The sequence below is a fragment of the Vicugna pacos genome, chromosome 9 (assembly GCF_048564905.1).
Source record: "Vicugna pacos chromosome 9, VicPac4, whole genome shotgun sequence".
NCBI lineage: Eukaryota > Metazoa > Chordata > Mammalia > Artiodactyla > Camelidae > Vicugna > Vicugna pacos.
In genome coordinates this window covers 13,920,310-13,933,413 of record NC_132995.1, presented here as the reverse complement: position 1 = coordinate 13,933,413, position 13,104 = coordinate 13,920,310, and the positions used below count along the sequence as shown (strand labels likewise).

At 38.4% G+C, this 13,104-nt stretch overlaps 2 protein-coding genes across 2 annotated transcripts in view; one reads left to right on the top strand and one right to left on the bottom strand.

The window, feature by feature from the left end:
* The window catches only part of LOC140698384 (zinc finger protein 568-like), a 125,386-nt gene that overhangs the window by 24,180 nt on the left and 88,102 nt on the right, over positions 1-13,104 (bottom strand). The window lies entirely within an intron of this gene.
* LOC140685404 (uncharacterized) overlaps positions 1-13,104 on the top strand; it is an 88,261-nt gene that overhangs the window by 13,302 nt on the left and 61,855 nt on the right. The window contains 4 exon segments of the mRNA XM_072968732.1: positions 7,938-8,013; positions 9,399-10,117; positions 11,351-11,551; positions 11,741-11,803. Of these exon segments, the coding sequence (XP_072824833.1) occupies positions 11,408-11,551; positions 11,741-11,803 (207 nt within the window). The 5' untranslated portion in view covers positions 7,938-8,013; positions 9,399-10,117; positions 11,351-11,407.

Below are 13,104 nucleotides of genomic sequence, written 5' to 3'. Positions count from 1 at the left end.
GGTCTTCCTTTATTTAAACCTACACTGACTCTCTGTCTTAAGAGGTGATATAGTTTAACAGCAAAGCACAATGAGAACTATGTTGGCTATGATTACGATTTTTTGTTCATTATCTGCTAAGAGGAAAAATGGAGCTTTCTGAATCATTCACAGGTTTCTTCCTAGGATGATAGATAAATGCTGATAAATGCAGAGTTCATGGGTTGTAATTTTTAATGACAAAGTAGGTCAAATAAAACAATTTTGTTATAAGAAATGAGTATGTTCACTTCATTTTAAAATATTTTTTATTCAGTCCATCACCATGTAAATTGTGGAGATTACTCTGATGAGCAGTACAAATCAGGATTTTTTTTGGCTAGCTCGTCTCTCTAAAGGTGGGTCAGAAAATAACACAGAGCATTTTTACTGATTCTGAGTTCAAACACACTGTAACACCTGATTTCTTTGGCAATGGACATGTCTTCAGTGTCCTACAAGTCACATCTAGCTCCCTGGGTATCAAGGGGGGTAGAAATTATATGAAGGGGCTGAGAAGGGTATGAATATCATGAGAATGGTGAGGTGTGTCACCTGCAATACCACACAGCTTAACCCGTTCCTTTGAAAACAGTATCAAAAAATTCACTTACTTTCTTAAGATAGTCTTGATATTCCAGAGAGAATATTTAAATTATTTGAGGTAGACAGCTTACCCCGTGGGACCAACTTGCTGTTCTCCATCACCACATCCCAGTACAACTCCCTCAGAGCAGAACCCGATATTCCCATTCCTCTTGAGAGAAGTCTAGGGCTGCTTTCCTGAATGTTACCCATCCCTAAAAGCACAAACCCAAGCATTACTGGTGAAATTCGAGAAACGCTTTCAAATAGAGAATAAAGGTTGAAATCCAAGAAGAGGCTGTACAAAAGCAAATAGGCATCACCTGGAAGTCTAGGGTAAGAGAAGTCAAGGAAATCAGTGTCTCAGAAACAGACTCTATACATATTTTTAAGGAATCTAGTTGATTTAGATAAAAGTTCATGCCTATTATGTGATTCCTCAATTACTAACCATGTCTGTAAACATGGCTAGATAGGAATAAAAGAATCACAATTTTCCAATTAAGTGAAATAGTGAATACAAGCATACTGCATGCCATGTACCTAGCTCATAAATGAGTAATACATTGAAGTTTTACATCCTATTTTTCTACAGACTAAGAAAATACAATTCATGGAATTTCTTTTCCAATATAGTATTAAATCTGTGCATAAATATAGAGATAACAGAGTTTGCATAAAGTTAAAAAATTTCTTCAAGCCTCAGGTTCATTATGTCACCTCCAGTTTTTTCTATTAGTCATTTTTGTAATGGTTTCATATGTCACAATAAATTATTCTCTAACTTGTTTGGGCTTTGTTGTAAGACCATTTTTTAATTGAAGTAGAGTTGATTTACAATGTTGTGTTAGTTTCTGGTGTACAGCACAGTGATTCAGCCATACATATATACATATTCTTTTTCATATTTTTTAATTTTAGGTTATTGCAAGGTATTGAATATAGTTCCCTGTGCTATACCATAGGAACTTGTTGTTTATCCATTTTATATATAGAGGTTTGCATCTGCTAATCTCAAAACTCCTATTTTATCCCCTCCTTTTCCCTTTGATAACCATAAGTTTGTTTTCTATGTCTGTGAGTCTGTCTCTTTTGTAAATAAGTTCATTTGTCTCATTTTTTTATATTCCATATATAAGTGATATCATATGCTATCTGTCTTTCTCTGTCTGACTTACTTCATGTAGTATAATAATCTATAGGTCCATCCATGTTGCAGCAAATGGCAGTATCTCATTCTTTTTTATGGCTGAGTAGTATTCCGTTGTATGCATATACCACATCTTTTTCTATTTTCTCTTAATATATTTTTATTGAAATATAATCAGTTTACAATGTGTCACTTTCTGGTGTACAGCACAATGCTTCAGTCATATAGGGACATACATATATTTGTTTTCATATTCTTTTTAAGCATAAGTTACTACAAGATATTGAATATAGTTCCCTATGCTATACAATATAACTTGTTGTTTATCTATTTTATATATATTTATATATGTGCAGTTAGTATCTGCAAATCTTGAACTCCCAATTTATCCCTCCCCCCCGACCCCAGGTAACCATAAGTTGGTTTTCTATGTCTGTGAGTTTATTTCTGTTTTGTAAATGTTTGTCTTTTTTTTCAGATTCCACATATAAGTGATATCATAGGGTATTTTTCTTTCTCTTTCTGGCTTACTTCACTTAGAATGACATTCTCCAGGTCCATCTGTGTTGCTGCAAATGGCATTATTTTATTATTTTTTATGGCTGAGTAGTAGTCCATTGTATATATATATATCACATCTTCTTTATCCAATCATGTCAATGGACATTTAGGTTGCTTCCATGTCTTGACTATTGTAAATAGTGCTGCTGTGAACATTGGGGTGCATGTACCTTTTCCAATTAGAGAATTCTCTGGATATATGCCCAGGAGAGGGATTGCTGGATCATATGGTAAGTCTATTTTTTGGTTTTTAAAGGAATATCCATACTGTTTTCCATAGTGGCTGCACCAAATTACATTCCCACCAACAGTGTAGGAGGGTTCCCTTTTCTCCACACTCTCTCCAGTATTTATTATTTTGGGACTTTTTAACATCCATTCTGACTGGTGTGAGGTAAGACCTCATTGTAGTTTTGATATGCATTTCTCTGATAATTAGCAATACTGAGCATCTTCTCATGTACCTACTGGCCATGTGTATAAGAGTATTTTTTAAGACTATTTTTTAAAAATATGTCCTAAGCACTACACTTTCTTATGCCAAATTATTTAGTAAATTTTTAATAGCTACACTATAGTCCATCCTGTGTATACAGCTTCTTAGATAGATCTCTATTATGTGTGTGTGTGTGTGTGTGTGTGTGTGTGTGTATTTTCAAATAGATAACAGATCTTTCTCCTGATATTCATCTTTCCATGACTGATTCCCAAGGTAGATCCCTGATCTCTCTGTATGCAAATCCCAATTTAACTGTTAACCAATCCTCAAAGCCTTACAAAACATGGGATCTCAACACATACCTACAATGAGGACAGTCAACTGCCTACTGTATATTTTATGTCTTAAATCTTCTATTTTCCTAGACAAATACTAAGAATTTCCAAGTTTTTTAATGAGTAATCAAATAGGACTAACTTCTCTTAATCATCCCTCTGCTATTCTTTGGATGGTCAAATATCTCCTCCTTGAGGAATTCAATTTTACTCCATAATTCTTCTTAAAAGAAGGCTGAACTTACAGGAGATGCTACGTATCATGGGAGAATAGAAGGATCCGTCAGGACCACCTGGGGCTGTTTGGTATCATACTTCGCTGATACGGGAGGGACTGGGGAGAGCTTCTTAGATATCTATTAGGATAGGACATTTCAAAATAAGGAAATGCTCACAGAATCTAATATATCTTAAGTACATTCAAGAACTAGAGAGAAATAGCAACTTACCAAAGCCATGGTTAAAAATGCTTCAGTACTTGTCAATACTCTTCAGGGTTTCCCTCTTAGAGAAGCACAGAGACCACAGAGGTGAGAACTGGGAAAAGAAAAGTCAGCTATAAGATGAGATACACCTTTCAGCTCCCAAACTGATGCACATTAATATGAACTTTTTCCTTTTGTCTTCCTGTTTGTAAAAATACCTTGTCAACATACATAGAAAATAACAGAGGTAAGAGGGATTCTGGACAAATGCAAACCCTCCACACACAAGAAATACAATAGAAAGGCACACACAAGAAGCAGTGTCCTCTTGTCTGAAAACAGGATCCAGACACTTTAGCAGGAGGGTTCTGGCCCATCTTCCACTCTGCTAATACTGGCCTGGACCTGAGAGTGGGAAGATAATTTCCCTCTATTCCACATTCCAGGGTTGCAAAGGGAAGACACCATCCACACCAAAACCTCCACTGTGGCCTCAGGGACTGTCACATATTGTTAATTCCAGTAAGGCCCACAATATTTCAGATTTTGCATGTTCTTCCAGAATTTTGCCACTCACCCACTTTGTCAAGAAGTGGAGTTTATCTCCCTTCCTTTAAAACAAAACAGGTCTTTGTGATTCTCTTGATGAACAAGAGTGCATTGTAAATGACTGCGTATCTTCCATGGCTAGGTTAAGAAAGGAAATGGAGCTTCCTACTAACAACTCACTCTCAACATGCTCACCCTGAAACCCTACCATTTTGTTGTTAGGAATCCCAGCGTCTACACAGAAAGGCCGCAGCTAGATATTCCAGCCACAGTCCAGCTGCGGTTTCTGCCGACTGCCGGCATCAACCACCAAACCTTCTCGTGGTTTCAGCCCCCAACCTTCAGGCTATTCCAGCTGAAACCACACAGAGCAGATACTCTAGCTGTCGCCATAAAGTTCTGCCCAATGAACAAATTAATGATTAAAATAAATGTTATCATTGTTCTAAAGCTAAGCCGCTAACTTGGGGGTGGTTTGTTATGCAGAAACTAGGAATGCCTGATCATCCCACACACAAAAGCAGAAAATAGTGCCACTGCAAGACAGCATTGGCTCACATGGAGGCCCGCCCCCAGCCAACACAAGGCCCAGAATCCTCCAGCTCAGCAATTCCCGTTTCTTAATCACAGTCAACTCCCCTGATTCCTTGTAGCATCATTTACCACCTCTCTCACCAGAATCCAGGCTGGAGAAAAGTAAGTTCATGCCTCTATTTGCTAAGAATGCCATTTGATAGGTGCTTTATAAACCTTACTATTTAATTGAATCTCCCTGTTCAACAGATCAGAACACAAAAAGTAAAGAAGTCAGGCAGTTTGCAAATTTCAGTAAGTGGGGTCTGTATATTCTCCAGTTGTTGGATCTAGTATTCTATATTATGTCAATTAGGTCATCTGCTGACATCTATCTGTAATAATGATTTTTTTTCCCCTTGTTCTAACACTTATTGAAAGGTATACTGAAAGCTTCAGCCATGACTGTGGGCTTGTCAGTTCATCTTTTTACTTTTGTTAATCTTTGGTCTGTTTATCCTGAAGCTACGATTAAGTATATACAAATTCATGGTTACTATATCTTCTTTCTAGGTTTCAAATTTTATCATTGTGGAATGTCCCCCTGTTATCTCTCATAAGTTTTTTTCTGATCTTCATATAGAGACATCAACTTTCCCTTAGTATTTGCATTATAGCTCTTTGATATTTCAACTTTTCTGTGTCAGTATAGTTCATGTGTGTCAGCTGCTAAAAGCATATGTTTGATTTTGTTCTTTTCATCATGCCTGATCACAATTTTCTTTTTATTGGACTTCATCTACTTTCATTAAATTTAATTACAAATAATGTTGAATATATCAATGTTTGCTTTTATGTGTCCCCTCTGTTTCGTTGCTCTTTTGTGCCACCATTCTTACCTCCTGGTATATTAATTAAATATCTCATTACTCTAGTTTTCCTCATTAATTTATAGTGTCATTCATTACTTTCTTAGTGGTTATCATAAAGACTGCAATATTACACTTAACTATTAAAACTCTCATGCAGTGGCTGTGAAAGTATTACACACTGCAAATCTGTTCATCAGTGTTTATAAAACTGAACATAAATATATTACATAACCCAGCAGCCCTTCTCCTATGTATCTCCACAGCAAAAACGAATGCTTATGTCCACAAAACACATGTACAATAATGTTCATAGCAGCCGTATCTCTAAAAGAAAAATTAGAAATAACCTAAATTTCCAACAACAGACTAGCAGATAACTAATCTGTGCAACATCCTATAATGGAATATACAGCAAAAGAAAAAGTACCTGCTACATGCAACAGCACGAATTTCACAAAGATGTTGGGAAAAATAAGGTAGTCATTAAATGCAAAGCTATAAAAAAATTTGTAGTTAAGAACATGATCAATGATATCTCAATAAAACTGGGGAAAAGTATGAAAAATATTTCAAAACATACTCAATAGTTTTAAAAAAGTAATCCATAAGCATAATGTCATTTTGCTTGTAACCTGTGTGTATATATAAACAGAAAAAGAAAAATGGAAAGTTATGAAGCCTTATATTAGTATTGTTTCTCTTTTTATTTGAAATTACTTCTTAATTTAAGACTGGCCATGTATTAATATAAATAAGCACTTAAAAATTGTGTAAAAAGGAAGCTATTCTTCAAAAAGATGTTAAGATTAATACATGGCCACTGTTCATATGTATGTAGTATTCATATGTATATTTATTTTACAGGTGATTACCTTAATTCATAGTAAATGTTGAGGAAAGACATTTATAATGATTTAATAAGTAAGACAGGCAGGTTAAAATTATCACGAGGTTATATACTGTCATAAATAAGAGCAAGCTCTATAGTAAACTTTCCGTATGTCAATCTTAGCTCTGAAAGTTATTGTGTCTGTTCCCAAGTATTTCATCTGTACTGCCTAGATTTCCTTATAAATAAAATGAGAAAAACAATAGTAGCTAGTACCTCAAAGAGTTGTCAAGATTAAGTGAAAAACAAAAAAAACCAACAAAATGTTACCTATTTTTAACTGATAATGAAGAGACAATGTCATATCCTGTAATCTACTACCATTAAAGGATGCTCTCTGTTCTGCTTTTCTGAGAAGGACATTTGCGCTTCTTACTGTTCATCCTTACCATGCTTGTACACGACAGAGCGCAGTTTACAAATGTCATTAGTCTTCACTAGCAATGTTACCCACAGAGAATTTGAGAAAGAAAAGGAAGACTGCAACTACACAAACATCATTCTGCCTCATAAAACTAGCTCAGACCATATGACCACTTGAGTAACAAATTGAAAATGTTAACAAAAGCTCAATCTCATTCCCTGTCTAACCCTGCCTTTTATGCTGCATTATTTATAACTGCATAATTATAACTAGTAACATCATTACAAACTCATCCTTGTCAGCAGTTTATAAAATGAAGTCTCCTAAGATACCTGGTCTTGAGATACTAGTGCTGTCTTCTGAAAGTTATCAAAATATGTAAAAAAACAAATACTTAACTAGCTTTACTTGACAATTTGATCTCCTAACAAAATGCATAAGTTGATATCTGTGTAATAGCAAAAGGTCTATCAAATCGGTTGTTGGATACCACTACCACTTCCTTCTTATTCCTACTGATAATTGTAATTTGTGTATCAGGATCCACAAAATGGAGGCCAGCTCAGCGGTCCAGCCCACATCACAAACCTAAACTGAAGTTACAAGAAACACCTCTGTAGGAAACTTAGTGCACGCCAATCACAATCCTCCAACTCAGCTTTGGCTAGCCTACCTTACCCTAGGAAATAGGGCCAGCTAGTCTCATAAGGAAATCTCTGACATCGGAGCGAGTCATGCCATTTCCTTGTTGCCTCTTCTCACATTCTATAAAATCCTCCTGCCCAAAACCCCTTGGGAAGAATACTCTACTGCTTCAGAGGCACTCTACTCCTCCAATCCATGGGTTGTTTCCCTTGAATTAAAGACATCAAACATGGTAACTAAATTGTTTTAGTTTTATCCTTTGGCGCTACATACAAGAAAAAAAATATAACAGATCATTGATTGGGTTGAATTCCTTTTTCAAACTAAGAGTCAGAGAGGTGTTTATTCATTTAAATGATTAATTCATGTGATTTTATTTCTGGAAAAAAACAAAATCATATACACATAGGCATAAGGAAAAATTTAGAAGAATGTACACCAATATGTTAATAGTGATTATTTCTAGATGCTAAAATTTTGAGTACTTTTAACTTCCTATTTTATAAGTTCCTATTGGATTACTAATTTCTTTTTCAACAAGACTGCATTAATTCCATCATCAGGAATTAACATCTACTTCCTTTTTTTTTAGAGTATTTTTGAAAAAAGTTGTAGGGAGAGCGATCTTCTACTTACTAGGAAAACTGAGCAGACTGGCAAAATGACAGGTACTAGCACTAAAAGCAGTGTGACTGAAATAAATAAACCTACCAAGCCTTGTACCTTCTTTTACTGCATTTCATAAATGTAGTGAAACACTTTCCATGCTACAATTTGCCTGTGAATGAGCACAATTCAGGTATGTGACACTTTTAGACTAAACAGTGCTTTCTTCATAGTAGAGGCTTAATAAATGTGGCTTTATCATTGCCGTTCTCTACTGAATGACCAGTTAATGGATCATACTGGATATAATCCTTGAAAAATCGGTAAGAAATACCATTATAATAAATAAATTGATTTATAATTTACCAATTGAGTGCTTTTATTCATAAACATGAATACTGCATAGCATTACATTTTATATTTTGTATTAGAATCTCTATTATTGATATAATATTAATAACTTGACTCTAATGTGATTAACTTTATATTTACATAATACAGGAAATTATTTTGGGACAAACTCCTCCTAAAGTTCACTTCCAGGTCTAAGTTACTGGTTCCAGGCAAGTGGTTCATGTACACCTTTGATAGTCTCAAAATTTATAGACTTTTTCTACAAGAAAAATATGCATTAATAAAATAAAAATACAATAATTTGGTATATAATTTCAAAGCAAAGCAAATCATTTAAGGTGAAGAATCCCTGTTCTAGACCATCTGAGCATCTGGTCTTACTTACAGGTGCCCATTACAATTAACTTCGTATTTTCGTTGCTTCTTATGTACGAATGTGGAAGGCCTTAGCATATGCACATAATAGCAAGTTTTGAATTTAAGCAGTTTTTAATTTAAGCACTTAGTATTTCCAGCCACTGTTCCCAGGCCTTTTATACCCAGACAGGCTAAATAAGAACACATTCTTCATCATTAACAATCCTCCATCATCCACGTTAAATTAATACACCCAATGTGGTGGCAAGGTATAGCTCAAGTGGTAGAGCACATGCTTAGCATGCATGAGGTCCTGGGTTCAATCCCCAGTACCTCCTCTAAGAGTAAATAAATAAAGAAGCCTAATTACCTCCCTCTACCGAAACACCAAACAAAGTAATAAACAAATAAATAAGCCCAATGGAAGTATGAGAAAGACGGGAACACTGCTGACCGTTCCCTGTATTATAAAGTCAGGTTCACTGAAGCCTAGGACTGAAACCTGTTTCTAGGTTCACAATAATTTACTGTCAACAAAGCTATGAAAATGCTGTAGATCTGTAATACGCAGCTGCAGCTTGCCCCCACAGAGCTTCCAAGAGGAATCTCTGGAGGAAAGGACCCTACCTCGAGGGCAATGCCAGCTCTCAAATCGCCATGATAAACAGAGAAATGTGTTTTTTTTTAAGATGGAACCTTCATTCTAGGTCTCAAATATTCAACTTCTCTTTGACAGCCATTTTTGTGCAGTGTGGCTATAAAGTGAAATCACAGAAGCAGTGAAAGAAAACCCAGTACAACAAATTCCAAGAAACCACAGAATTTACAACTAGCTCCAAAACAGGCTACACTTAACGTACTGCATGCCTACTGTGTTTTAAACACTAGTCTAGACAACAGATACAGGGCGGCAATGATGAAGGCAACAGGGGCCATGCTTTAGAACTGGGGCCCTCTGTGTTTGACAAGGCCCTCGGAGTCTTGACAGACACAGATTGAGTCACACAGGGCTCTTGTCTACTGATACCTCAGCGCCAGAATTGCAAAAATGAAGCTCTGTCCTCCTGAAAGTAGGAAACTCCAGGCTCCTTCCAGACCCAGACCCGGATAGCTCAACTCACCACACGGAGAACGATGATCTCAAGGCTAGCGGAAAATGTACCAGAGGCCGAAGTTCATTAGTCTCCAGGGCCTGTGAGAAACGCAGTCAAAACCGGAAAAGCGCGGACGCTGACACGAGCAGACCAGACCGCCCGCAGCTGGGACCCGGCGGCAGGGCAGCGGCGGCGGCATCGCAGCAGCGGCGGCGGCAAGCGGGGGCGGTGCAGCAGCGGCGGCGGCGGCGGCAGGGCAGCGGCGGCAGGGCAGCGGCAAGAGTGCTGGGAGCGCCAGGAGTGCTGGGAGCGCCAGCCACGCGGGAGTGCGCAGGCGCAGTCGACTGAGCCTCGGCTCGGGGTGAGGTTCGTAGGTCCTCGGGGCTTTGACCAGGAAGCGGGAAGTGGGATCTCTGGCCCTGGAGGGCAGACTAGAGAAGCGGGACCCGGTGGGAAGTCCGGGGAGGAAGCCGAGAGTCCGAGTGGGCCTGGTAATTCTGAGGAGGGAACCGGAACCAGGCCCGTAGTAACCAGACAGATCTGTGCGAGCGGGGCCTCGGGCGCGGTCCGTGGGCGTGACCCTGAGGGTGATAAACGACTATGACCTGGAGCGAGTTTTGCTAGGGGGGATTTTGCCTGTTTTGACCCCGAGGAAGCTACACTGCCGGGAGCGGGACCTCACACAGCGGGTGTTGTGTGTGTGTACGGTGTTGTGTGTGTGTACCAAATGGAGACGGCCTCCTGTGCCGAACCTGCTCCATTTTGGGTGCATCCTACTCTCTGGGATGCTGCGGCTGGTTGTGTGTGAAAGTGGACGGAGTCTTGTTGCTGCGTGGGGATTCCTCTGCCTGTGTCTCTCTTCAGATTCTATGTGAATCGTGTTTGACACCGCAGGTGACGATAGAGAAGCTAAATGGTTTGTGCTGTGGTTTTTGTGACTTTGCATGAAATTATGTAATGTGCTGTCTGAGACTGTGAATGGCATGTGGGTGCCGCGGGATGGTGCTTTTCTGAAGGAAGTGATTGAATGTAATTCTGCGTGTTTGTAACCTACCCTTACGATCTGTGATGGTTTTGTGATTGAGAAACTGTATGACCGCTAGTTGGGTATGTAAGATTTGATTTTCTGAATAGTGGTCATTAAGCCTGCCTCCAAAATTGTAACTCAATAGCAGTTTAGCATATGAAATAGAGGTAAGAGTTTTGGAAAGGAATAGATAACATCTCATAATTCCCAGATGGTGGGATTCATCACAGGGAAATATTACATGAACTAAAACCAATATGCTGAAATGAGCAGTGTTCCATGGGTAGTATGCAGGAAAAAGCAAACAATTTTTACCCACAACTAGCACTTTCAACACTGATATATGAATGAGAAAAACTGCAACTTAAAGGGTTAATTTATTTAATTAAAATAAAAGCTAATGTCACCCAATTAGAAAATAAACATGAGAAAAATAGACATACTCTAAGATGTCATCACAGAAAAGAAATAAAAGGAGCTTATACTCATAATAAGAAATGTGTAAATTAGAACTATACTATATATCTGGTAGGCAGAAATTAAAGTTATTGTCAACTGCATTCATAGGATGTGGAGAGGTATTCTCATGCACTGCTGGTGACAGTATAAATTCACAGAAAATCCATGAAGAATGATTTGGAAATGGATGATAAATCTGTCTTCCATGGGAGATGGAAGGTACAGCTACAGAGGAGGAAAACACAGTGTTCCCTCTCTCCAAGTTACAACAGATATCTACCTGACCACGAAACCAGGTTCCTGGCATTGGTAAGGGAGCAGGATTTGTTTATTTTCTGACTAATCTCCATCCTGAATTTCTGTGGGGTCCACAGAGTAGGCAAGTGCTGAAACTGTGACAACTGACACAGATTTAACACAGACACCGAGTTATTCTGGGAGATCTAAGTCAAATATGGTTTCACAAGGCTCTGTACCCTCCCATCTCTCCCTGCTCAGGACTCTTCCCTTGTCCAAAAGGAGAGCTCAAAAGAGAAGGCAAATCTTAAAGCCATGCCTCAGGTGAGATGATATTTCCTTTCTTACTGAAATAACTTGGTTTCAGGTTACACGAACTTTTGCTTCCCTATCCTTAAATTTTCCGGATATTGGAACTTGCTTCCATCAAGGTTTTCACTGGCAGGCCACAGTTTGTAGGAATTGCTGGCAGACATGGATAGAATACTGGTCTCCAGTAGAGCAAGCAAGTGGCCTAGGTACAGAATTTGAGTACTCTCAGGGCTGCCCATCCCTAAATTTTGTACCGTAGGTGCCTCACCTGCCTCCCCCTAGTTGCAGCCCTGTTCCCAGTTTCTCTTATTCCAACCATATAAACATAAGCGTTCCCCAAGTGCACCTTCTAGATGTAGCCAATGTTCACATATTGATTGGGTTAATCATTCACCATCCTTCCTCAGTCGTCTTAAAAAAATACTTCTGGAACAGAAATGTATTATCTTGATTTAAGTGGGAATATAATACTTGAATGAATCTTATCTTGTCTAGACACTGATTGGAGATCTAAATTGTGAGTCAGGAAGCAGACATCGAAAAACCTTGATCATCTCCAGTGACCAAGGTTTTGCAGTGATCGGGTGGGAAGCAGTATGGGTAGATCACATTGTTATTTTGTGATTAGACTTCCTGTTTTGTGAGGTTTTTAGACAGAGATTTGCTGGCAGACTTGAACAGAAAACTGAGATTTTACATTCCTCTCTGGTCCTTATGTTTTATGCATGTCTGCCAGCAATTCCTACAAACTGTGGCCTGCCAGTGGAAACCTTTCCAATGCAATGCTATAGATTTATTCTTATCTTTTTAGTTTCTTCTAATTTTTGTATGTGGGTGCAGGAGAAGGAGATGCTTATGCTAATCCATTCTTGACATGTTCTACTCTTGAATCCAAGGTGGTACTCGGTCTAGTTTTCATATCTTTCTCATAAAACTCCTCTTCATCTACCAGTCTTGAACAATTTTCCACAGATGCTAACTGCTTCTCTTGCCTGTCTGTTTTTCTCTGTGCACAGTCACATTCACTACAGAGTTTATACTGATCTGATTCTCATGACTCTGAGATAACCTCTCTCCATCCTAGACCTCTGTCCAGGGCATCCGAACCATATATCTAATCTCCAACATCAATCACCACCTGTCTGTTCCAAAGTCACTTCAAGTACATGTCCAACGTTTACCTCATTACCTCCTTTCATCCAGTTATTCCTTCTTCTGTTTCGTATTTCCATCTTTTGTCTAAGCACCTACCCACTTGCTAGGCAGATGAGCTCTGTCTTTCTTTCTTCCACTCTACAACCAATTTATGAAAC